The 19,248-nt window shown below is 43.5% G+C and overlaps 2 protein-coding genes across 4 annotated transcripts in view; both read left to right on the top strand.

Annotated features, from left to right (window-relative positions):
• The window catches only part of LOC127004502 (ras and EF-hand domain-containing protein-like), a 145,661-nt gene that overhangs the window by 112,776 nt on the left and 13,637 nt on the right, over positions 1-19,248 (top strand). The gene's annotated exons all lie outside the window — the stretch shown is intronic.
• LOC127004503 (allatostatin-A receptor-like) overlaps positions 1-19,248 on the top strand; it is a 65,385-nt gene that overhangs the window by 33,562 nt on the left and 12,575 nt on the right. For all 3 annotated transcript variants that reach the window (XM_050872288.1, XM_050872286.1, XM_050872287.1), the window contains exons 4-7: positions 1,768-1,979; positions 8,300-8,465; positions 11,609-11,793; positions 18,544-18,659. In XM_050872288.1, coding sequence (XP_050728245.1) covers positions 1,768-1,979; positions 8,300-8,465; positions 11,609-11,793; positions 18,544-18,659 — 679 coding nt within the window. The remainder of the gene's footprint in view (positions 1-1,767; positions 1,980-8,299; positions 8,466-11,608; positions 11,794-18,543; positions 18,660-19,248) is intronic.

Genomic DNA, 19,248 nt, shown 5'->3' with positions numbered 1-19,248 from the left:
CGTAGTAGTAGTAGTCGCTACTTAGTCGTGACGGGAGTTAATCGTTTACGTAATAACGTAAAGCAAGTCCATTGATTTCCTCTGCTGGTTACTGTCGTGCTTGATGAAAATGAATATTGAATAATCAAAATTAGCAGCCTGGTTATGACAACATTTTCTGATTCCTGCTTTTCCATGTTCCCTATTTTTATCCTCCTCGTAGAAACTGGTGATATTCCCTTTCTTTAGCTATAGAGCAACTGGGGCTGTCATTTTAACAACAATAAATATATACGTGACTGATGAACACTGTAGAGCCATCTTTATTTCCTGTAGAGCTGACGAATGTAAGGGCCTTTTGGAATTAAAAAATAGGAATGAAAAAGGCATATGTGGCAAGGAAATGGAAGAGTAACGCGTGTGACTTTCATTAGTTAAGAATTTTCTACACATTTTTCTCTCGAGTGTCAATTCCTGCAACCACGTATTGTAGAGAAGGATGATTTTTATTTTCCCTCCTGAAACACTAAAAAAAAAACCTTCCGCGTATTCCTGCTCCATTTTTTTAGTCTATCGTTTTTCTCTCTAATTTTTTCAGTCCTGTTTTTTTCTGGCTGTGTCTGTCTAGGTTTCTCTGTCAAGTTGTCTGTCTGTCAGTCGTACTCGGTTTCTCTCTCTATCTCTTTTCCTTAGTTTGTCCGTCTTTCCTTCTATCTGTCTGCCTGCTTGTCTGTGAGTGTGTGTGTGTGTGTGTGTGTGTGTGTGTGTGTGTGTGTGTGTGTGCGTGTGCGTGTGCGTGTGTGTATGTGTGTGTGTGTGAGAGAGAGAGAGAGAGAGAGAGAGAAATGTATATATGTATTTGTGGCGGTACTTCTCTCTTGCGGCTTTTTGATTAAGTCTTCATTATACTCTTTATATATATTCATGGAAACTATTTTTTGGATTTTCTGAATATTTCTTTGAGCTTTATGCTCGAACAGTATTCATATTTTCGTCCTACATACCAACAAAATTTGCTCTGAAAATTTGAAAACATCCTCATCCTGTTAGATAATCTGCTGCGTCGCTTTCTTTATCTTTTTATATATATATTTTTTTCTTTAGTTGTCGAAACTTTTTTTTTCTTCAACTTTTACGTTTACCCAGACACAGTTTTGTATTAATTTTATTCCTTCACATAGTATTTTCCCTCCATTTCCCCTTGACTACAGCGTTTTTGGATACACTTCACTTATTTTCCAATCTCAGCAAGTATAATAATATCCTACTGTCCTTTTTTTTTTCCCGTCACAGCGTCACCCATCTCTACCCCCTCACTCCTTACTGTAGCGCCTTTTTTTGCTCTTTAATCTACCCACGTCGTCTAAGTTCAGCGAGGCGTAAATTGTGTCCTGTATCGCCTTCTCCTTTTCTCTTCCCTTCACAGTATTCACCCCAGCATATTTTGTTTCACCTCTTATTCTAGCGTTTTTGTATTTTTTTGCTCTTTTTTTATCCATCCACAACGTCCTAGTTCAGCGAGGCGTAAATTGTGTACTGTATAGTCTTTTCCTTTTTCCCTTCCCTTCACAATATTCACCGCAGCATATTTTGTTTCACGTCTTACTCTAGCTTTTTTTTCTTTTGCTCTTTTTTATCCATCCACAACGTCTTAGTTTATCGAGACGGACAGTGTTCACTCTACTACTCTACCGCCTCTTCCCTTTCCTCCCCTCAGAACATTTATCCCTGCGCTTTTTTTGTTGACCCTTCTTCGCCTCATAACGTCAGGTCACCTCTCTCCCTCAGGACGTGTATTCAGTGACCTACTTCAACGTGACCCACAACGTGACGGTGACCCACTGCGACACGGGCGGCGACCACGACCTGACTTTCGCCGTCTACCGCCTGGTCATCGTGTTCCTGCTGCCCGCCCTCTTCATGTCCTTCTTCTACGCGCGGGTCATCAAGGCGCTCTGGGTGTCCACCAAGACCATGTCCGCCATGACGCGCGTATACAGGTGAGATATGCGTATGTGTGTGTGTGTGTGTGTGTGTGTGTGTGTGTGTGTGTGTGTGTGTGTGTGTGTTTTCATACATAAAGTAACGAATCGCTTACTATTCATGGCATGAGTATCGGTAAAACGCTAATACATTACTCTCAACAGAAGCTCGCGATATAAATCTGCAAACTGCGGCAATAACACGTTTTCAATATATCTTCATTTTTATCTTACATGCGAGTAAAGAAAAGGTGACCCGAGAGAAATGGTCAAAGACTACTCACCTCAAATGAAAGATTTTGCTTTTTTTTTTTTATTTGGTCGAGATCAAAGTGTTAGAAATCGCCGCCGTGGCAGGTGCCGTGTGTGCGCCTGCCGCGGCGTTAGATTCCTTCAGGTGTAACAGTTGGCGAGCCACCACCTGCGGGGCCGTGCGAGAGGTTGCAGAGTTGTTGGCACATTACTACGTTTAATGTTCTCCAAGGGTAACGTAAAATGTAATAATTATCTATGCGTGGAGAGGAATCATTATTTTCATACTCGCGTAGGAGCACTCAAAGGCGTTTGTAAGGCAAACTTACCATGCCACTCTTATATGTTTAAGTGCCGGTCCTCATTGTCTTTACACATTGATAAGGCTGTTTACGTTCTTTCGCTGGTTACGTCGCATTGTTTTCTCCTTTTCTCATGTAAATAACTTTCGATGACTATCTTCCCTCTGCGTTCCTGCTCAAGACTTCATTATATAGTGCCTGCAGCCACACACCTTTCTGCTCACTACCAGACTGTCTCGTCATATTCCTCTCCCTTTCTCCCTCCCCGCCGCTCTCTGGCTCTCCCACACCACCTTCTAAACCATTCAGACGCTCGAGGCTCTTCTCGAAGTTGGAGTTTCTCAGATTCCTGCGGTGGAAAGGTTAAGTGAACTGGAAACCCGATGTGAAGGCTGAAGTGAAGGCGCTTCGTGGGAAAAGGTCGCTTCCGCCTGACGTGGCCGACGCTCAGGGAGTAGTAAATTTGACAATATTTTGCTTCTATACAAACTCAATCTCACGAAAGATATCCAAGAATAAACGTCAGTGAAAAATAACATAAAACTTGTATATGTAAAAAGAAATTCGGGAAAGGTCGAACAGTCATAACATTTTTATGAGGAAGGATCAGGAGAAAACTTTTATAAATCGAGGCTTAAAATATATATTCGTACGAAGAACTTTTCTTATCCTCAACTTGGTGAAAGCGAGCGAGTATTGAGAGAAACCTGTCCCGTCGTGGGTTTATCCGGAATCATGCGAGGCCACAGCTATGCCCCCCCCTACTTAAGGAGGAACATTCAAATAACTACAACAATAATGCTACCCAATACGAGTTTCCAGTTCTTGTCCTGCATGTAACACACTCAAATACACTAAAGAAGCGTTTTAACATCCACTGAGCTAACGAGTCAAGAGAAAACCTTACAGTGGCGTCTTCTATGCTGTGAAGGATAAAGACCAGCAGCTGAACTCGGACAAAAAAAATCGTAAAATGCTGCGTCTAAAAAAAAAATCAGAATAGTACGAGAGGAAACGATGCCAACGTAGAATAATCTCAAATATGGTACTATATAGCAGCCAGTGCGTGTCGAGTCTGTCCCCAGTTTTTCTTTTGGTCCTTTGATTCCCGCTATTAATTAGAGGTTAGATGTTTTTTTCAATCTTTCAATTCCTGCTCTTTCGATCTTCTCTTCCTGTTTATACATCTCGTCCTCTTCTTCCTTCTCCTTGTCTGCCTCCTCGTCCTTGTCGTTCTCCTCCTCTTTCTTATTTCTTCTCCTTCCCTTCCTCCTTTTTGTCGTATGTTCGTCCTCCACATTTTCCTACTCCCCGTCTTCCTCCCATATCCCATAGTCCTCCTCCTTCTTCTCCTCCTCCTACTTCTACTCCTACTCCTCTTCCTCCTCCTCCTCCTCCTCTTCCAAGGTATCATTAAGGCTTGACAAAAGAAAAAAAATCACCGGCGTAAATATTTATATGGCTAAAGGTAATTACACTCGCCCTTCCCCGCCAAGGTGGAATGAAAGTATAGGCCAAAAAGACGAAATATTTCATTGCACCGACGAGGCATGTTATTTACTTTTTGTTTGTAAAAGAAATGGACGGAGAATGATTGCCTCTCGTTTTTGTACCCTGCAGGAGAGAGAGAGAGAGAGAGAGAGAGAGAGAGAGAGAGAGAGAGAGAGAGAGAGAGAGAGAGAGAGAGAGAGAGAGAGAGAGAGAGAGAGCGAACATGGGGACGTATCTCAGAGTTTAATACAGAAACACTCATAAATTTTAGCAGTGAATCGTGAAAAAGTGTGGAAGGTGGAATTTCACTAACAAACACATGTAAAATACTCGCGATGAAGTGCAGCAACGCAAACACAGGAATGTCGTAAAGCTTTGTGTGTGGTTGGGGCGTCACGAGCACTTGTTTTGGTTGTGTCTGTACATCTGTGTGTGTGGGGGGGGGAGGGTGGTAGGATTATGTGTGTTGGGGGCTGGAGTTGGTGTGTGTGTGTTTGTGTGTGTGTGTGTGTGTGTGTGTGTGTGTGTGTGTGTGTGTGTGTGTGTGTGTGTGTGTGTGTGACGGGGAGGGGGATAGATGTGTGATGGTGTGGGGGGGGGGGTGTATAACAGATTTGCGTGCATTTAGTTGATTACACCGTGTCAGTTTATGGTCCGTAAATTTCAATGTAGAGTTTTCGTGGAAGTTTTGGCCTATATATGGAAGAGGAGGAAGAGGAGGAGGAGGAGGAGGAGAATACAGTAACAAAAATATCAACCACGGCAACAATAAATACAAAAACATCAGCAAAGAAAAGGATCCAGATAAGAGAAACGCCAGAAGCAGAACAAGAAAGAAGAGGCAGTGGGAACGAAGGGATAGACTTTCCCCCGAGTGAGACAGGAAAGCGATAAGTTTGGATATATTTGACTTAATGGTGTAACGCGATACTCACGAAGCTCCGGAACGTACAGTAATGAGAGTAAAGATAGACAGCAAAAGAGAGGGAGAGAAAAAGAGGGAGAGGGGGAGGGAGAGGGAGAGGGAGAGCGAGAGCAAGAGAGAGAGACCTTAACCTAATCAGTGAGTGTGTGGAGGTTGGGGGGGGGGGGGGGGGAGATCGTGCCCGTGTACGTGTCCCAGTGCGAGATTTCACACGTGTACGATATTTTACATTTCCCACCAACTTGGGGCTTAACCTAATCAGTGAGTGTGTGGAGGTGGGGGTGGGGGGGGGGGGGGAGAGATCGTGCGCGTGTACGTGTCCCAGTGCGAGATTTCACACGTGTACGATATTTTACATTTCCCACCAACTTTTATGTAACATAAGTTTGTGTTTCTCCAGAATAAAAGATAATCCTAGTATTTTAAAGGATGTATTCGGCAGCAACCATGTAAAAATATTTCTATGCTTGGTATATATATATTTTGAGAACCAGCAAATTAAAAAGAAAATATAGGAGCATAGATAATATATATTTTCTATGCTCCTCCGATAAAAAAAAAAGTGTCGGAAAATTTGCACTGTACGTAATATCATCTTTTCCTCCTCTTCGTTCTTTTCCTCCTCCTCCTCCTCCTCCTCCATCTCTTCCTCCTCCTCCTCCTCCTCCTTCTTCTTCTCCTCCTCCTCCTTCTTCTCCTCCTCCTCCTCCTCCTCCTCCTCCTCCTCCTTCTCCTCCTCCTCCTCCTCCTCCTCCTTCTCCTCCTTCTTCTTCTCCTCCTCCTCCTTCTTCTTCTTCTCCTCCTCCTCCTCCTCATCCTCTTCCCTCTACATCTCCGCTTCATCTCGCCCTACATCTGGCTCGCTCGTCACCTTATCTCTACTCCCTTTACCTACGCTTCCTCGCCTTGACCCACAAAGTCCGCTCTTTTTTTAGTTCTTTTCGACACTCTAGCCGTTCTTTCCCTGCGGCCCAGATCGTGTTTCATCCCCCACAGTCTGTCTCCTCTCACCTTGCATCGTTTGACCTTATCCTTTCTACTTTGTCTCTTTCTCATTTTCTTTTCCAATTCATTTTACTTCCATTGCTCTTTTGTCGGGGATTATGTGACGGACTCTTAAAATTTTCGCTCTATTAGCACTTGTATCAAGACTTCTCTACACCCGAAATTGACCTCTTTTTCGGCCGCTCTTAACTACTCTATTATAATATGACCAGTGCTGAGTATTTTTCTGTTTTGTTTTCATGTTTTTGTCCTTGAGCCGCTTCCTTTACTGTTAAAAAAGGCACACCCCATTAATTAACGTAGAATCATGAAGAAATACTCAACACTTACGTCCTGTCCTTACTTGTCCCCAATCAATTACTCAAACTCCAGCGAGCCGAGGCAACCACCTGTGAAAAAGAAAACAAATATTTCCACCCTCCATCCCATTACTTGAATACCTGAGTGGCCCAATTACGAGAATGGAAAGGTGACCACATTGCTTTTTTCCTTCCCTTCTGCTTCCCTCGTTACAGACTTCAAGGTGCTCAGGGAACATGTAACCTTGAGTTCGTGACATTTTCTCTCTCTCTCTCTCTCTCTCTCTCTCTCTCTCTCTCTCTCTCTCTCTCTCTCTCTCTCTCTCTCTCTCTCTCTAACGCGTCCTCGTTACCTTTAATTCCTTTCACTTCCATTTCCAGACTGACTGATTTGGCATTTTATTGTATTTTCGCCTATTCTCCTTTTTATAACAGTGCCAATGATTTTTTTTTTACTATAGTGCGGATGATTTTTTTTAATGTATTACGAAGTTTTGATAAGCTTGTTTCATGCCATTTGATCGAGTGTGTCTCCAAGCTAAGTTGTCAGTAGGCGGTGGCTGAGGGTAGGCGGTGGCTGAAGTGGTAGCGTGCTGGGCCCACATTTGATCGAGTGTGTGTCCTAGCTAAGTTGTCAAGCTGTTCGATACACAAAAGTAAGCCGGACAATCCACTAGAGACAAGTGGCCAGACGAGGGGACGATCAGAGACGTAGGATGGCAGATCAAAGACTAACGATGTCCACAGAAGAGGGAGCGGAGAGATGGACAAATAAGCAAACAAATGTGGAGAGGCAAGTAAACCCACGAAAAGACATGAAAATAGACCAGAAAACATAACAGAGACGGAGACTGAAATATATATGAATAATATGATGCGCGGAGCGAGTGAATGACACGGTCGGGTGTATACATTAAATAATAATAGCAAGCAAAGACAAGGCAACTGATGCTGAAATATATGAAACAGAGTAATAATGCATAGACAGGCAGACAGACAAATGATAGAGGCAACGCGCAAGGTAAAACAAAAGAATACAAAAGCGAAGGAAAAGAAAACAAAGCAATTATACAGACAGACACGGAGAGAGACAACACAGATGGACACACAAGTAAATAGTTGGTCAGACAGACAAATAGAAAAGGACAAATACATAAATCAATAGACAATATATAAACATGTAAATAAACAAATAGACAGACATAAATACATGGACAAATAAATACATAAATAAATAACAATAGACAGATAAGTATACAAATAAATAGATAATTGAGCAGACAGATGGATAGAACGGCAAAACAATCCCCATACCTGCCGACAAATACCTGGGGGCGATCACAGATTATCCCCAACAAGAAAACAACAACAAGGGAGGAACGTCTTCAAAGAGTGTGTGTGTTGTGAAGGCGCCGGTTCTCGGTAGAAGGCTTTCATCTTTTTCATTACTGGCACACACACGGAGGCTGGAGTGCAGGAAAAACAAAACTAAAAACTGTTATCTGTTGCGTGTGTTTCAGGTGTGCCTAGTATTCACCTGGTTTGCCCTTGGACCCCGCCGCCCACCTGAGTGCAATGAGAGAGAGAGAGAAAGAGAGAGAGAGAGAGAGAGAGAGAGAGAGAGAGAGAGAGAGAGAGAGAGAGAATATTGGTTCCTTCATTAAAATTTTACACATCTTTCGCTCTTAACTATATGCACCCCTTCCTATAGTATCCTCTCCAGTCCTCTCTCTCCATTCATCTCTCCTTTCCGCTATTTTCCTTCCTGCTGTGTCTTTTTCTCGTCCATGTCTTCTCGTCCTTCCACACTTTTCTTGACGTATTCCCCTCAGACCCACTTCTCTCCTCCACCATTCGTCGTATTTTCTTTTGGCACTAGTCCATTCATACTCTCTCTCTCCCTCTCTAGCTCTCTTTCTATCTGTCTATGTATGTATCTATTTCTCTCTTCTTTTCTACCTCTCTCTTTCCCCTCCTCCCGTTATCCTTACCCCTGTCTTCTCCTCCTTTCCCTTCTTTCATTTACATTCAACGATATGCCTCCCCATCTCTTCTTCGCCACAGCATCTCGTCCCATCACTCGCTGGCTTCGTGCTCCGTCACCTCGGGTTTCGTGCACTCCTCGCCCTCGGTAACGTCTGGCTTCGCAGCACTCCACGCCTCCTGCCCCGTCCGACGCTGCGTGCACCGCCAGAGGTCCGGAGAGGAGGTGAAGCAGGCCAGGAAACAGGTGAGTGTCCTTGTGCATGGCGTTGTCAAGGGGGTTAGGTGGTAAGACTTTTAGAGATGGAAAAGCTGTTTCGATGCTGGGCCAGGCTTGTGGAACGAAATATGGCGAGGTAGCCTTTTCTGGGAGTCGTGTATCAAGTTGGTTTGTGGCTGTTGGTGTACTGCGGGGGAGCAGATTAGGTTAGGTTTGGTTAGGACTCTGTTTTTTAAGGGGTAAAGTGAGGATTGGCTTTTGGAATATTAGAGTGCATGCATGGAAAATATTGTAAAACGAGGTACGGTGAGACTGGCTTCTCTGGGAGTCATGCAGGTGGTGTGTTCTTGCGTGACTTGAGGTTAGATTAGGTTTGGTTGGGCCTCTGTCAAATGGGTTGGGTGAGGAAAGTCTTTTTGAGTAGTCGAGTGTATGCAGGGACAGACTAATGAAACGAAGCATGGTAAGGCTAGCTTCTCTGGGAGTCAAGCGGTTAGGTAGGTAGTATAGCTGGTGGTGTGTCCTGCGTGACTAGAGGTTAGGTTAGGTTTGGGTAGGCGAGGTAAGGCTTTTAGAGTAATAGTGTGCATGCCGGGATAGAACTGTGAAACGAAGTATGGTAAGGCTGGTATCTCTGGGAGTCATGCAGTTAGTTGGGCTGTGGCTGGTGGTGTGCCGTACGTGGCTGGAGGAGGCAGTGTAATGGCGAGACACGAGGCTGAAGGGATTCTTTTAAGGGGAGTGTGTGTGGCCGTTGGACATGCAAGAGGCTCGGTGTTGATTCAGTACTCCCACCGCTGCCTCGAGAAATTGCTGTCTATTTTTGCATTTTCATTTTCTCTGTCTGTCTGAGTGTCCAATGTTTGCTTAAGTTCTGGTGGAAATGATTTTTTTTCATCGGTTTTGTAGTGGATAATAAAACAGTATTTCATTACATTTTATTGAAGTGAAGCTTTTAAGTTTTTTTATTTATATTTTTCTGCCTTTGCTCGTTTTATTTTTGCAGCTCACAGTTTGAACCACAAGTTTTTATTCGCCCATTTTTTCTGTGTTGGTGACAGTTTGCCGCGGAAAAAACGAAGACTTTTTCCTTTCCCCCTTGCCGGCGCGTGAAGCAATAACTGTGTGTGTAAATCGTCCCCACACACTCTCATTCTCTCTCTCTCTCTCTCTCTCTCTCTCTCTCTCTCTCTCTCTCTCTCTCTCTCTCTCTTTTTGTGAGTGTGTGATATACATGAGCAGAATATTTACAACATTATTTATTTATTAATTTACACGCGTTCACTCTTCTTTGATCATGTCACTTTCAAATTCGATACCAGTAGTTCCCCCTTGGCCACATAATTGAAGAGTTTCATTGCACCTTTTCCAGCGCCAGACACACCAAGTCACACATGAGAGAGGGAGGAAATCTGTCAGTTCATCGCTATAAGTCAAGTGTGGATCAGACTCATAATTTTAAGACAACACTGAATATAAAGCCTAATTTTCTTATGTCAATTTACTTTTCATTATATTTCAAGTTCCCATTCATCGACCAACCTCACATGGGAAGATGAACAAATATTAAATCTTCCACCTTAGATCTGGGGTATATCAGACACTCTTCATCAAGACCTTCAAGACGAGAGTATCAAGACACCTCTCCACGCGAAATTGAATTCTCTTTTGAGCTCTCATTCTATTTTCTTTTGTTGGAGCAGCGTCTAGCGGGCTTTTTGTTGTTGTTTTTTGTTTATTGCCCTTGAACTGCCTCTCTAGCTATAAAAAAACCTTCCTCATCCATATGGCTTCTCGAGGTCCCCATGAATCAGATGACCTCACAGGAAAGAATGAACAGCTGTGAGGATCGAGAGTTGTTGAGTCTAGCACCGGCCGCCTCACACCAATGATCCGCACAAAGAACCTGTTGGTTAATACACACTCAGTCCATGAAGCGGGAGACGATAGGTTCTGTTTTTAAATACCGTAATACACATAAACGGAGTCATTTCGCCGCAGTAAACTTAAAACACATTGAAGAAGGACGTTTTCGTTTAACGGTGTGTTTAAACTTTTATTTTTATATGTGTTTACGCGGCAAGGCAGGAGCGTCGAGGCATAGTAATAACAGTGAGCCAGATATTACCCAGGGCTTTGTGTCTTTTTTCTGAGAGAGAGAGAGAGAGAGAGAGAGAGAGAGAGAGAGAGAGAGAGAGAGAGAGAGAGAGAGAGAGAGAGAGAGAGAGAGAGAGAGAGAGAGAGAGAGAGAGAGAGAGAGAGAGAGAGAGAGAGAGAGAGAGAGAGAGAGAGAGAGAGAGAGAGAGAGAGAGAGAGAGAGAGAGAGAGAGAGAGAGAGAGAGAGAGAGAGAGAGAGAGAGAGAGAGAGAGAGAGAGAGAGAGAGAGAGAGAGAGAGAGAGAGAGAGAGAGAGAGAGAGAGAGAGAGAGGAGAGAGAGAGAGAGAGACTAAATGGCACCCTCTAAAGTAATTGGACAGAAACTCTTTCGTGACGTGTCTTGACGCTTTCCTGTAGCCCTGTGGAAGGAGGAGGACGAAGGAAGATGATGAATAGGCTAACAACGCAGAACAAGTAGAGGGGAAGATAGGAAGAAGTGTGTATGATATGTATGTATGGAGACGCGAAAGGGAATAGGTACACACACTGAGAGAGAGAGAGAGAGAGAGAGAGAGAGAGAGAGAGAGAGAGAGAGAGAGAGAGAGAGAGAGAGAGAGAGAGAGAGAGAGAGAGAGAGAGAGAGAGAGAGAGGTTTAAAACCTGGGATGTATTGTTATGAAAATCCACATGAGATGATAGTTTGATGTTATGTAAAAAAGGTACAAAAATATAATGTACACCAAAAGACGCGTGAAGCAAAAGAAACGGGAAGGATGAAAGAACAAAGCCGACAAAAATGAAGGGCATCATTATCCTATGGACCTATGACATAACGAGTCCCCGTGTCTCTCTCTATCTCTATCTATCTGTCTATCTATCTAACTAACTCTTTGTCTTAATTTTTTTTATCCACTGTTTGCCTTGTACCAATTAAGCTGACAAAGAAAATTCATTGTCACCAAATCACTCACGTCAGCTTTTTCTTCCCTTTCCCGTCCCTAACTAATTTATTACAGCTCTTTCTAATTATCTCTCTCCCTCTCACACTCCATCTTTCTCTCCCTCTCCTCCAGGTGATCAAGATGCTGATTCTGGTGATCATCTTGTTCATGGCGTGCTGGGGCCCCAAGATCGTCTTTTTCGTGTTTCAAAAGAACGGTTTCTCGCAGGAGTCGTTTAAGCCTCTCGTCTACAACATTAGGATCTGTTTCGGCCTCCTTCCCTTCGTCCACTGCTGCCTCAACCCCATCATCTACAGGTGAGTCCCCCGTCCTCGTCTTCGTCCTCGTCCTCCTCTTCATATCTTATCTTTGCTTTTCATTACATATTCCAGCTTATTTTCTTTCTCTTAATGTCTTCACTATATTATTTTCATCCATTTTCTTTGTGCTTATTCCAGTATTACTATCCATTTATTTATTTATTCTCACTAAAAATATTTGTTGAGCCTCTTTTTTGCAATCTTGTTTTACCCTCCCGGTCATCTTCAGTATTCCTTATTTTCTTTCTCATTGTTCTCTTCTCTCTTAATGTCTTCTCTATATTATTTTCCATCCCTTTTCTTTGTGTTTATTCCAGTATTACTATCCATTTACCTATTTATTCTCACTAAAAATATTTGTTGAGCCTCTTTTTTGCAATCTTGTTTTACTCTCTCGGTTATCTTCAGTTCAGTTACTATCTTGGTCACTCCTTCCGGCGCGTCTCAGTATTCTGTATTACAAGGAAACAACACCTGTGACCCGGATGCTGGGGCTCACGTTCTTTCCTTCGTCAGAGATCAACACCCGGCCTTTGCGTCTCTCCTTTCCGTCTTCGTTTTTATTTTTTTTGTGTATTTTTTCTTTATTTCTTCCTTCGTCCATTTTTCTTACGTCCTTCCTGACTTTTTCTTTTTTATTTCTTCCATCTGTTCCTCTCTCCTTACCTTTTTTTTTTCTTTCCTCCTCTCCTTCCTTCCTTCCTTCCTTCCTTGCTTCCTTCTTTCCTTCCTTACTTTCTTCTTTATCGTTTTATTTTTTCTTTCCACCCTTCTTTACTTTTTTATTTTTTCCATCCTTTCTTCTTTTTTCATTTCTTCCTTCCTTTCATTTCCTTCTCCGTCTCGCCCTCCTTTCTTCCTCATTGCCTTCCTGTCAGTATCATCCCCGCTCTTATTTTACTGTTCTCTTTTGTTTATAACCCTCATTCGTTACCTTTCCTCAATATGTTTTCACCGACTGGCAATTTCTCACCTTATGCTTTACAATGACCTCATAACTTAGCTCAATGACATAATATTTTCCCGCACGTTCACTATAAATCGGCAAAAATGATGAACAAGCGCCGTCTGGAAATCACTTAAAGTTCCTCCGTCAAAGCCTCGGTGAAGAAACTTTCCGAGGACGGGATCGGGTGGGGCTGCAGGCTGCGAGGGGAAGGGATCAAGATATCATCCGCTAATTGCATACTTGTCCCTGTTTTCATCCGGTGGCTCGCGGCGATCACTGAACTGTAAAACTCGAAGGCTATTACTATTGTCTGTCTGTCTGTCTCTTTGTCTGGTTGGCCGTCTGTCTCTGTCTTTTCTTTTTTTCTTATTTTCTTTCTTTTTCTTTTTCTTTCTTTTCTCTCTATCTATCTATGTATCTTTGTTTTTTTGTGATCACCTGACTTTCTCTTCCCTCTCAGTTTTTCTTTTTATCTCGACGGTTCTCTTTCGTTTTCTTAGGACGGGTCGGCGTGTTTTTCTTTCGTTTTCTTCGGGAGGGGCGGCGTGTTAAGGAAAGACGAAGCAGTGGGCGTGGCTATTGGACGTGTGTGTCTTTGGCTAACTCGAAGTGATAAATATTGGGTGCCTTCAGTACCCGGAAAGCCCATCGTGGTGAAGATAAGCCTTTTTTTTTACAGTAGAGGAAGCAGTTCAAGGGAAAAAAAAACTAATGAAAATAAAAGCCCGCTACTCAACTACGGAACTACCCAAGCTAAGAAGTATATTTCCCATAGAGACAGCGTGACCATAAGACTCCTGTACCAACTTCTCCTTCACTCGTTTTCTTTACGGATGAGTCTCGTCTCGTTAATTAAAGACTTTCGAAGGGACTGATTTTAAAGGACTCGTTTTTTAGGGTGGAGCAAGATTTTAATCAGACCCTTGTTTACTCCGCTTCACTGATGACCTCAGAAGCGTTCAAGGAGCAGTGTCTTTTGAAGGGAGTGGATTTTGAAAGATTTTGGTTCTGGGTTTAGCATTGTATAGTCACGCCATAGGGCCAGTTTTACAGTTCCCCATGATGGGTTAGTAAGCTCCCAAACCAATACCATAGTCTTCGAAATTTCCTTGTACAGTGTCTAGTGTTTGTATTTAAGTTTACAAATTTGATGGAACTATACAGGAAAAGTCTTGTGTATTTAGCGTGGCATCGAAGACCTCACCATTTTCGATTGTATGGGATTCTACAGTTTGGTTCGGGCTGTTACGAAGACACTGTGTTGGACTGTGAAATCGGCTCTTAGTCTTATTATTTTTAAGGATAAGCTTAGTGGTGTGTAAATTTACTTGTGTTTCTTGAAGTGGTTGAAATCTAAGAGCCTCTGGTGCCGAATATAGCAGGTTTCCGTTTTTTTCCCTATCGTTTTCAGCACCCCCACTAATGGTAAAATCTAGACCACCTGCCCCTCTCCCTTCCTCCCCCCCGCCCCCCTCGACCCCTGAAGCAGCCGGTGGTGACGCTTCAACACCCACCTTCTTGTAGAGTAAACATGTCCCTCAGTCCCTCTGTCCCTCACCTTCTCTCCCGCTTACCTTTTCTCTTTTCCTCCTCCCTCCCTCCGTTTTTTGCCTTTTATGTTGCTCAAGTTACCTTCGCTCCCTTTCTTTTTCCGTCTGTTTTTTTTACCTTCCTTGTTGCTTACCCTTTTCACCCTTTCTCCCTCTCTCCCTTGCCTACATCGCTATTGTTTATTTCGTACTCTATCCACCCATCAACACACCTCTCCAACCGAAATTGACCTCACCTTTGGCCACTCATCTATACACTCTTTTATGGGGGCAGTGATTAGCAAGATTTTTTCTCAGTTATTTTTCTCTACCCTTGATCGAAAAAAAACACTGTCCTACCCTCCTTTTTCTCTTCCTTCCACTTTCTCTTCCTAACCCACTTTCCCCAGCCTGTCTCCTCCGCTTCCGTCCTTCATCTTTTTATTTCGAGAATCATGTTAACCCCAATCTCCACCGAGGCTCTCGTCCTTCAAGCTCATATCTCGCACATTTCCTTCCTTTCCCTTCCCTTTCTTTTCTGCTTCTTCCCTTTAGACCTAGTCCCGCGTCAGTCACCTACCCTCCGGCTTCTCTTTCATGCTCTCGTTTTCCTCACTAACAAGTCTCTTCATTTCTCCGCTAAACCTTCTGGCAAAAAGTATTCCAGGCGTCTCTTTCCACCCGTGGCGTAAACGTTTACCCCCTCCCCCCTCTCTCTCTATTTCCATCCCTTTCTTTCTTTCTTTCTCTTTCTTTTTTCTTTCTTTTCTTTCTTTCTTTCTTTCTTTCTTTCTTTCTTTCTCTCTCTCTCTCTCTCTCTCTCTCTCTCTCTCTCTCTCTCTCTCTCTCTCTCTCTCTCTAATATGCAGCCCCAACATAATTGCAAGGGTCCGAAAATAGTTGACTTCCCTTTGGTCGCTAATAATGTATAATTTGTCGTAAAGTTACATAGCGACGTGGTTGTGGGAATCGTCATGTGCTGTGTATTCTAGGAAGCTGGGTGGGATGTCCTTTGCCCGTCAGATTCTACTTCGGGTGAATATATTTTATGTGGTTGGACGGACTACCAACCCTGCCGTGATATGTGTAAATGGAGGTGAAATAGGAGCACAGGGAGATAGGCGAGAGAAGGAGGGAGGAGGAAAGGAGGAAGAAAGGGGCGGATATGAATGTCTATTAGAATAGAATAGAATAGAATTTATTTCCATTATTACAATGGTTACGGGTGGATGAAGGCAATATGAGAGCAACAAAGGAAGGAAAGTAGAGGGGGACAACGACTGCAGTGGTGAACCGGCAAAGAGAGACAGATGGAACGAATAAGAAATAGGGAGGAAAACCGATGACTTTTTGGGTGTCTAATGGAAACTCCCTCAGTGTGTTTGTCACGTCGTCGGAAGAAACCTACACGCGACGGGAAGGTGGAAGACAATTTGCACTTATTTACGGCCGGAGAATAACATCCCCAAGAGCGGAATTGCGAGAGTGAGTTTCGTCGGGTCGCGGAAGGGCAACAGGATATCAGGTTACGCGATGCAAACTGAGCACCGGGTGACTGGAGGCGAGGAAATCAGAACTAGAGAAGGAAAAGGAAAGAAAGAGTTTGGTTCTTATTGTGTTGTTCCAGCCAGCGAGAGACCTGACTGAACACACTCGGCAACACATACACACACACACGCACACGCACACGCACACACACACATCTCGCATCTCGGTTTCCTTTGACGCCGCAGGGACTGTCTCCAAGAGGGCAGAGCATTGGCCGAGGGAACTTTTATGCCTCCGAAGAGCGTGTGCGGGAGGTGAATGCCTGACGCCACCTGGGCTCCAAGGACAACACTGGTGCATTCCTCTGTCGGTGTTTATTTCCTCAGTCTCGGTGACTCTGCCCGTTGCTCTGCTTGTCTATCTCTGTGTGCCTTTGATTGTATATATTTCTATTTCTTTACTTGTCTGTCTGTCTGGCTCCTTATGCCGCTAGTGGCGCTGCATTTCCCATCATTCCTGCTCTGTGGAATACATGTTTGAGCAATCACGATAATTATACAGCAAATAGAAATATCATACCGGTGAATCCAGTTTATATTCTGTTTGTCGTTTTTCCGCGAGCCATATATTCAATGATTTGTTAGTCTGGTGAACATGTAAGTCTCATATTTTTTCGTTTCAACGCATGGGCTTGATCAGTCACAATAGTAATACTAGTTTCGAAAATGGTTATTATATTGCCATATGTATCTTGCTTTTCTCGACATCTTTATCGAACTTGCTATATTAATTAAGAGGAATTAGTATAGAGGAAGTTATTTTATTCATCTTATTTACTTTAGTCCTTTGTACGGTTTTAAGGATAGAATAGATTAGAAATGATTATTTTTTTTAGCAATTCTCAACAAGAATTTCCTGATAGAGACATCCTTGAAGGAGCAAAGTAATCAAACCATTTTCACATCAAGCGTCACTCTGATTAAGGGAGAAGCAAACAGAGATTGGCAAGATATGTCCCTCCGGCAAGACGAACCGATCGTCCCGTGAAGCAAATCAATTACTAGCGACTCATCATTAAGGAGATGTGTGTGTAGGGTGTGTGTGTGTTTGTGTGTGTGTGTTTCTGCTTGGTCTGTCTGTGTCTCTTTATCTGCCTGTCTGCCTCTCGACCTGCCTGTTTGTTTGTCTGTCTATCCACCCGTCTCTCACTGTCTGTCTTTATATATGTCTGTGTATTTCCCAACCACATCGCCCCCGCCCCTCACGCCGCCTCAGTTCTGTTTGGGTCACTTTCAGAGCAACTCGCTGCTAATCATTTGTTTTCCCAGAGGAACGGAGTCCGATTTTCTGGAATAACAAGTTAGATCCACGCACACAGCTCTATTGGACAGACTAGACTCAAAGGATTTTCCCTTCGCCAACTCCCATCTGTTAATTGACCGTCGTTTATGGTGCGAGGGTGATTCGTCCCCGGGTGAAATGTCCCGGTTGATTCACCGCCGGCTTATTCATCCCTGGAGGATTGGTCCCCTAGGGTGATTCGTCCCCTAGAGTGATTTGTTCCCTTGGCTGTATTTTCGTCGCGTTAGTTACGAAACTCCATTACTACTCAGAAGAGGACTACCAGAGTATCTAAAATAACTTTGAATTGTGGGCCACGGCACGAAGGAAGCAAATCTTTTCATATCAGAAAGCGTACTGGTGAGTGGCTTCATGCTGTGACTCCCCCCCTCGGCTTCCCTTCCCCGCGTCACTCTCGTCGACAGAGGGCGTCCTGCACCAGTAGAAGAGAAGGGCTAAGTTTGCATGATTGAAAATTTATGTAATAGAAAATCTTTTTTTAATGTAATTGCTGTTTAAATATCTTTGTGACGAAGATGATGCGTGGCTCTATTTGTAGTAAGGCTCGTTTACGATATTATGAAGGGAATTTCCTCTTTTTTTCTTTTTTCTTTTACGTTTTCTTTTATTTGTTCTTTTCTTGTTCTTTTGTTGTTCTAGACCACGTTCTTTTACCTGTTCTTGTTCTTTTACTTGCTCTCTTCTTCTTCTTCTTCTTGACACCCACATCACTCCTTACACGCCCCCCCCCCCCCCCCCCATACACACATCGGAAGTCAGGGCTGCGGTTGACGTCATCTAGTGAGGTGGAAGGAATAATCTTAAGACGCAGCCGGGGAACACACTCGAATAAAGGGGAGAAAGAGCTATGAACTTCGCTGCCTCGAGGGTTATGAAGCGCCCGGAGTATAAAGAGTAGAGTCCGGGAGAATCTTATGTTTCAACTTTTTTCTTATATTTTTGCGGAAACTTATTTTATTTTTCGACCTCCTTCCTTTCCTTCCTTCTTGAGGTGAAAATTGTAGAAAAGTGCGGCGTTGGATGTTCGAGTGGGAGTTACTGTATGTGTGTGTGAGGCTGCAGGAGGAAAAATGTTACCGTAAAGTTTGGTATTAACATTATAACCTGGAATAATTCTCTCTCTCTCTCTCTCTCTCTCTCTCTCTCTCTCTCTCTCTCTCTCTCTCTCTCTCTCTCTCTCTCACACACACACACACACACACACACACACACACACACACACACACACACACACACACACACACACACACACACACACACACACACACACACACACACACACACACACACACACACACACACACACACACACACACACACACACACACACACACACACACACACACACACACACACACGCTCACACCTCCAGGGCCGTGCTTCCCTTGGTAACGTTGTTTTCTTCTCTTCTCCCAACAGTTTCATGTCCACGAACTTCGGGCGGATGATGCGGCGTTCCTGTGCCCAAGACAACTGCTCCACGCTGCTCAACAACCTGTGTCTGGGCACCGCCAGGTACAGACACAGGGCGGAAGGTGAGAAGCAGACAGGATTAACTATTTACCACTATTGATACTACTACTACTACTACTACTACTACTACTGCTACTTCTTCTACTACTACTACTACTACTACTACTACTACTGCTACTACTGCTGCTACTGCTAATGATAATAGTAATAGCAATAATAATAATAATGATAATAATAATAATAGTAATAATAACGATAATAATAATAGTGCCAAAATAAATTCCCTGCACGTGTCTCCTACATCGATCTCCTCTCCGCGTCATGTAGTTACGCTGAGCTGGGCGGCGTCTTAGTAGCTTTGTTTTCATCGTTATTTTTGGCGTCGACACTTTGTTGGCACTGGTCACATTTTTTTACCATTTTTTGTTGTTGTTGTTACTTTCTCGTCTCATATTTCTCTTCCTCCTTGTCTACCACCACCACCACCACCACCACCATCCCCTCTGCCACCGCCTCTGCTCGCTTTCTGTCGTGTCTTTCCTCCTGAAGTTTTGTGTACTCATATTAATTTTAACTTGCCTTCAAAGCTTTTTACGGACTCCTACTTTCTTTTATCTTCCCGCCCTTTTCTTTCGTTCATCTTTCCTCTTC

This window comes from Eriocheir sinensis, chromosome 28 (genome assembly GCF_024679095.1).
Source record: "Eriocheir sinensis breed Jianghai 21 chromosome 28, ASM2467909v1, whole genome shotgun sequence".
Taxonomy (NCBI): Eukaryota; Metazoa; Arthropoda; class Malacostraca; order Decapoda; family Varunidae; genus Eriocheir; species Eriocheir sinensis.
This window is presented reverse-complemented; position numbering and strand designations above follow the sequence as displayed.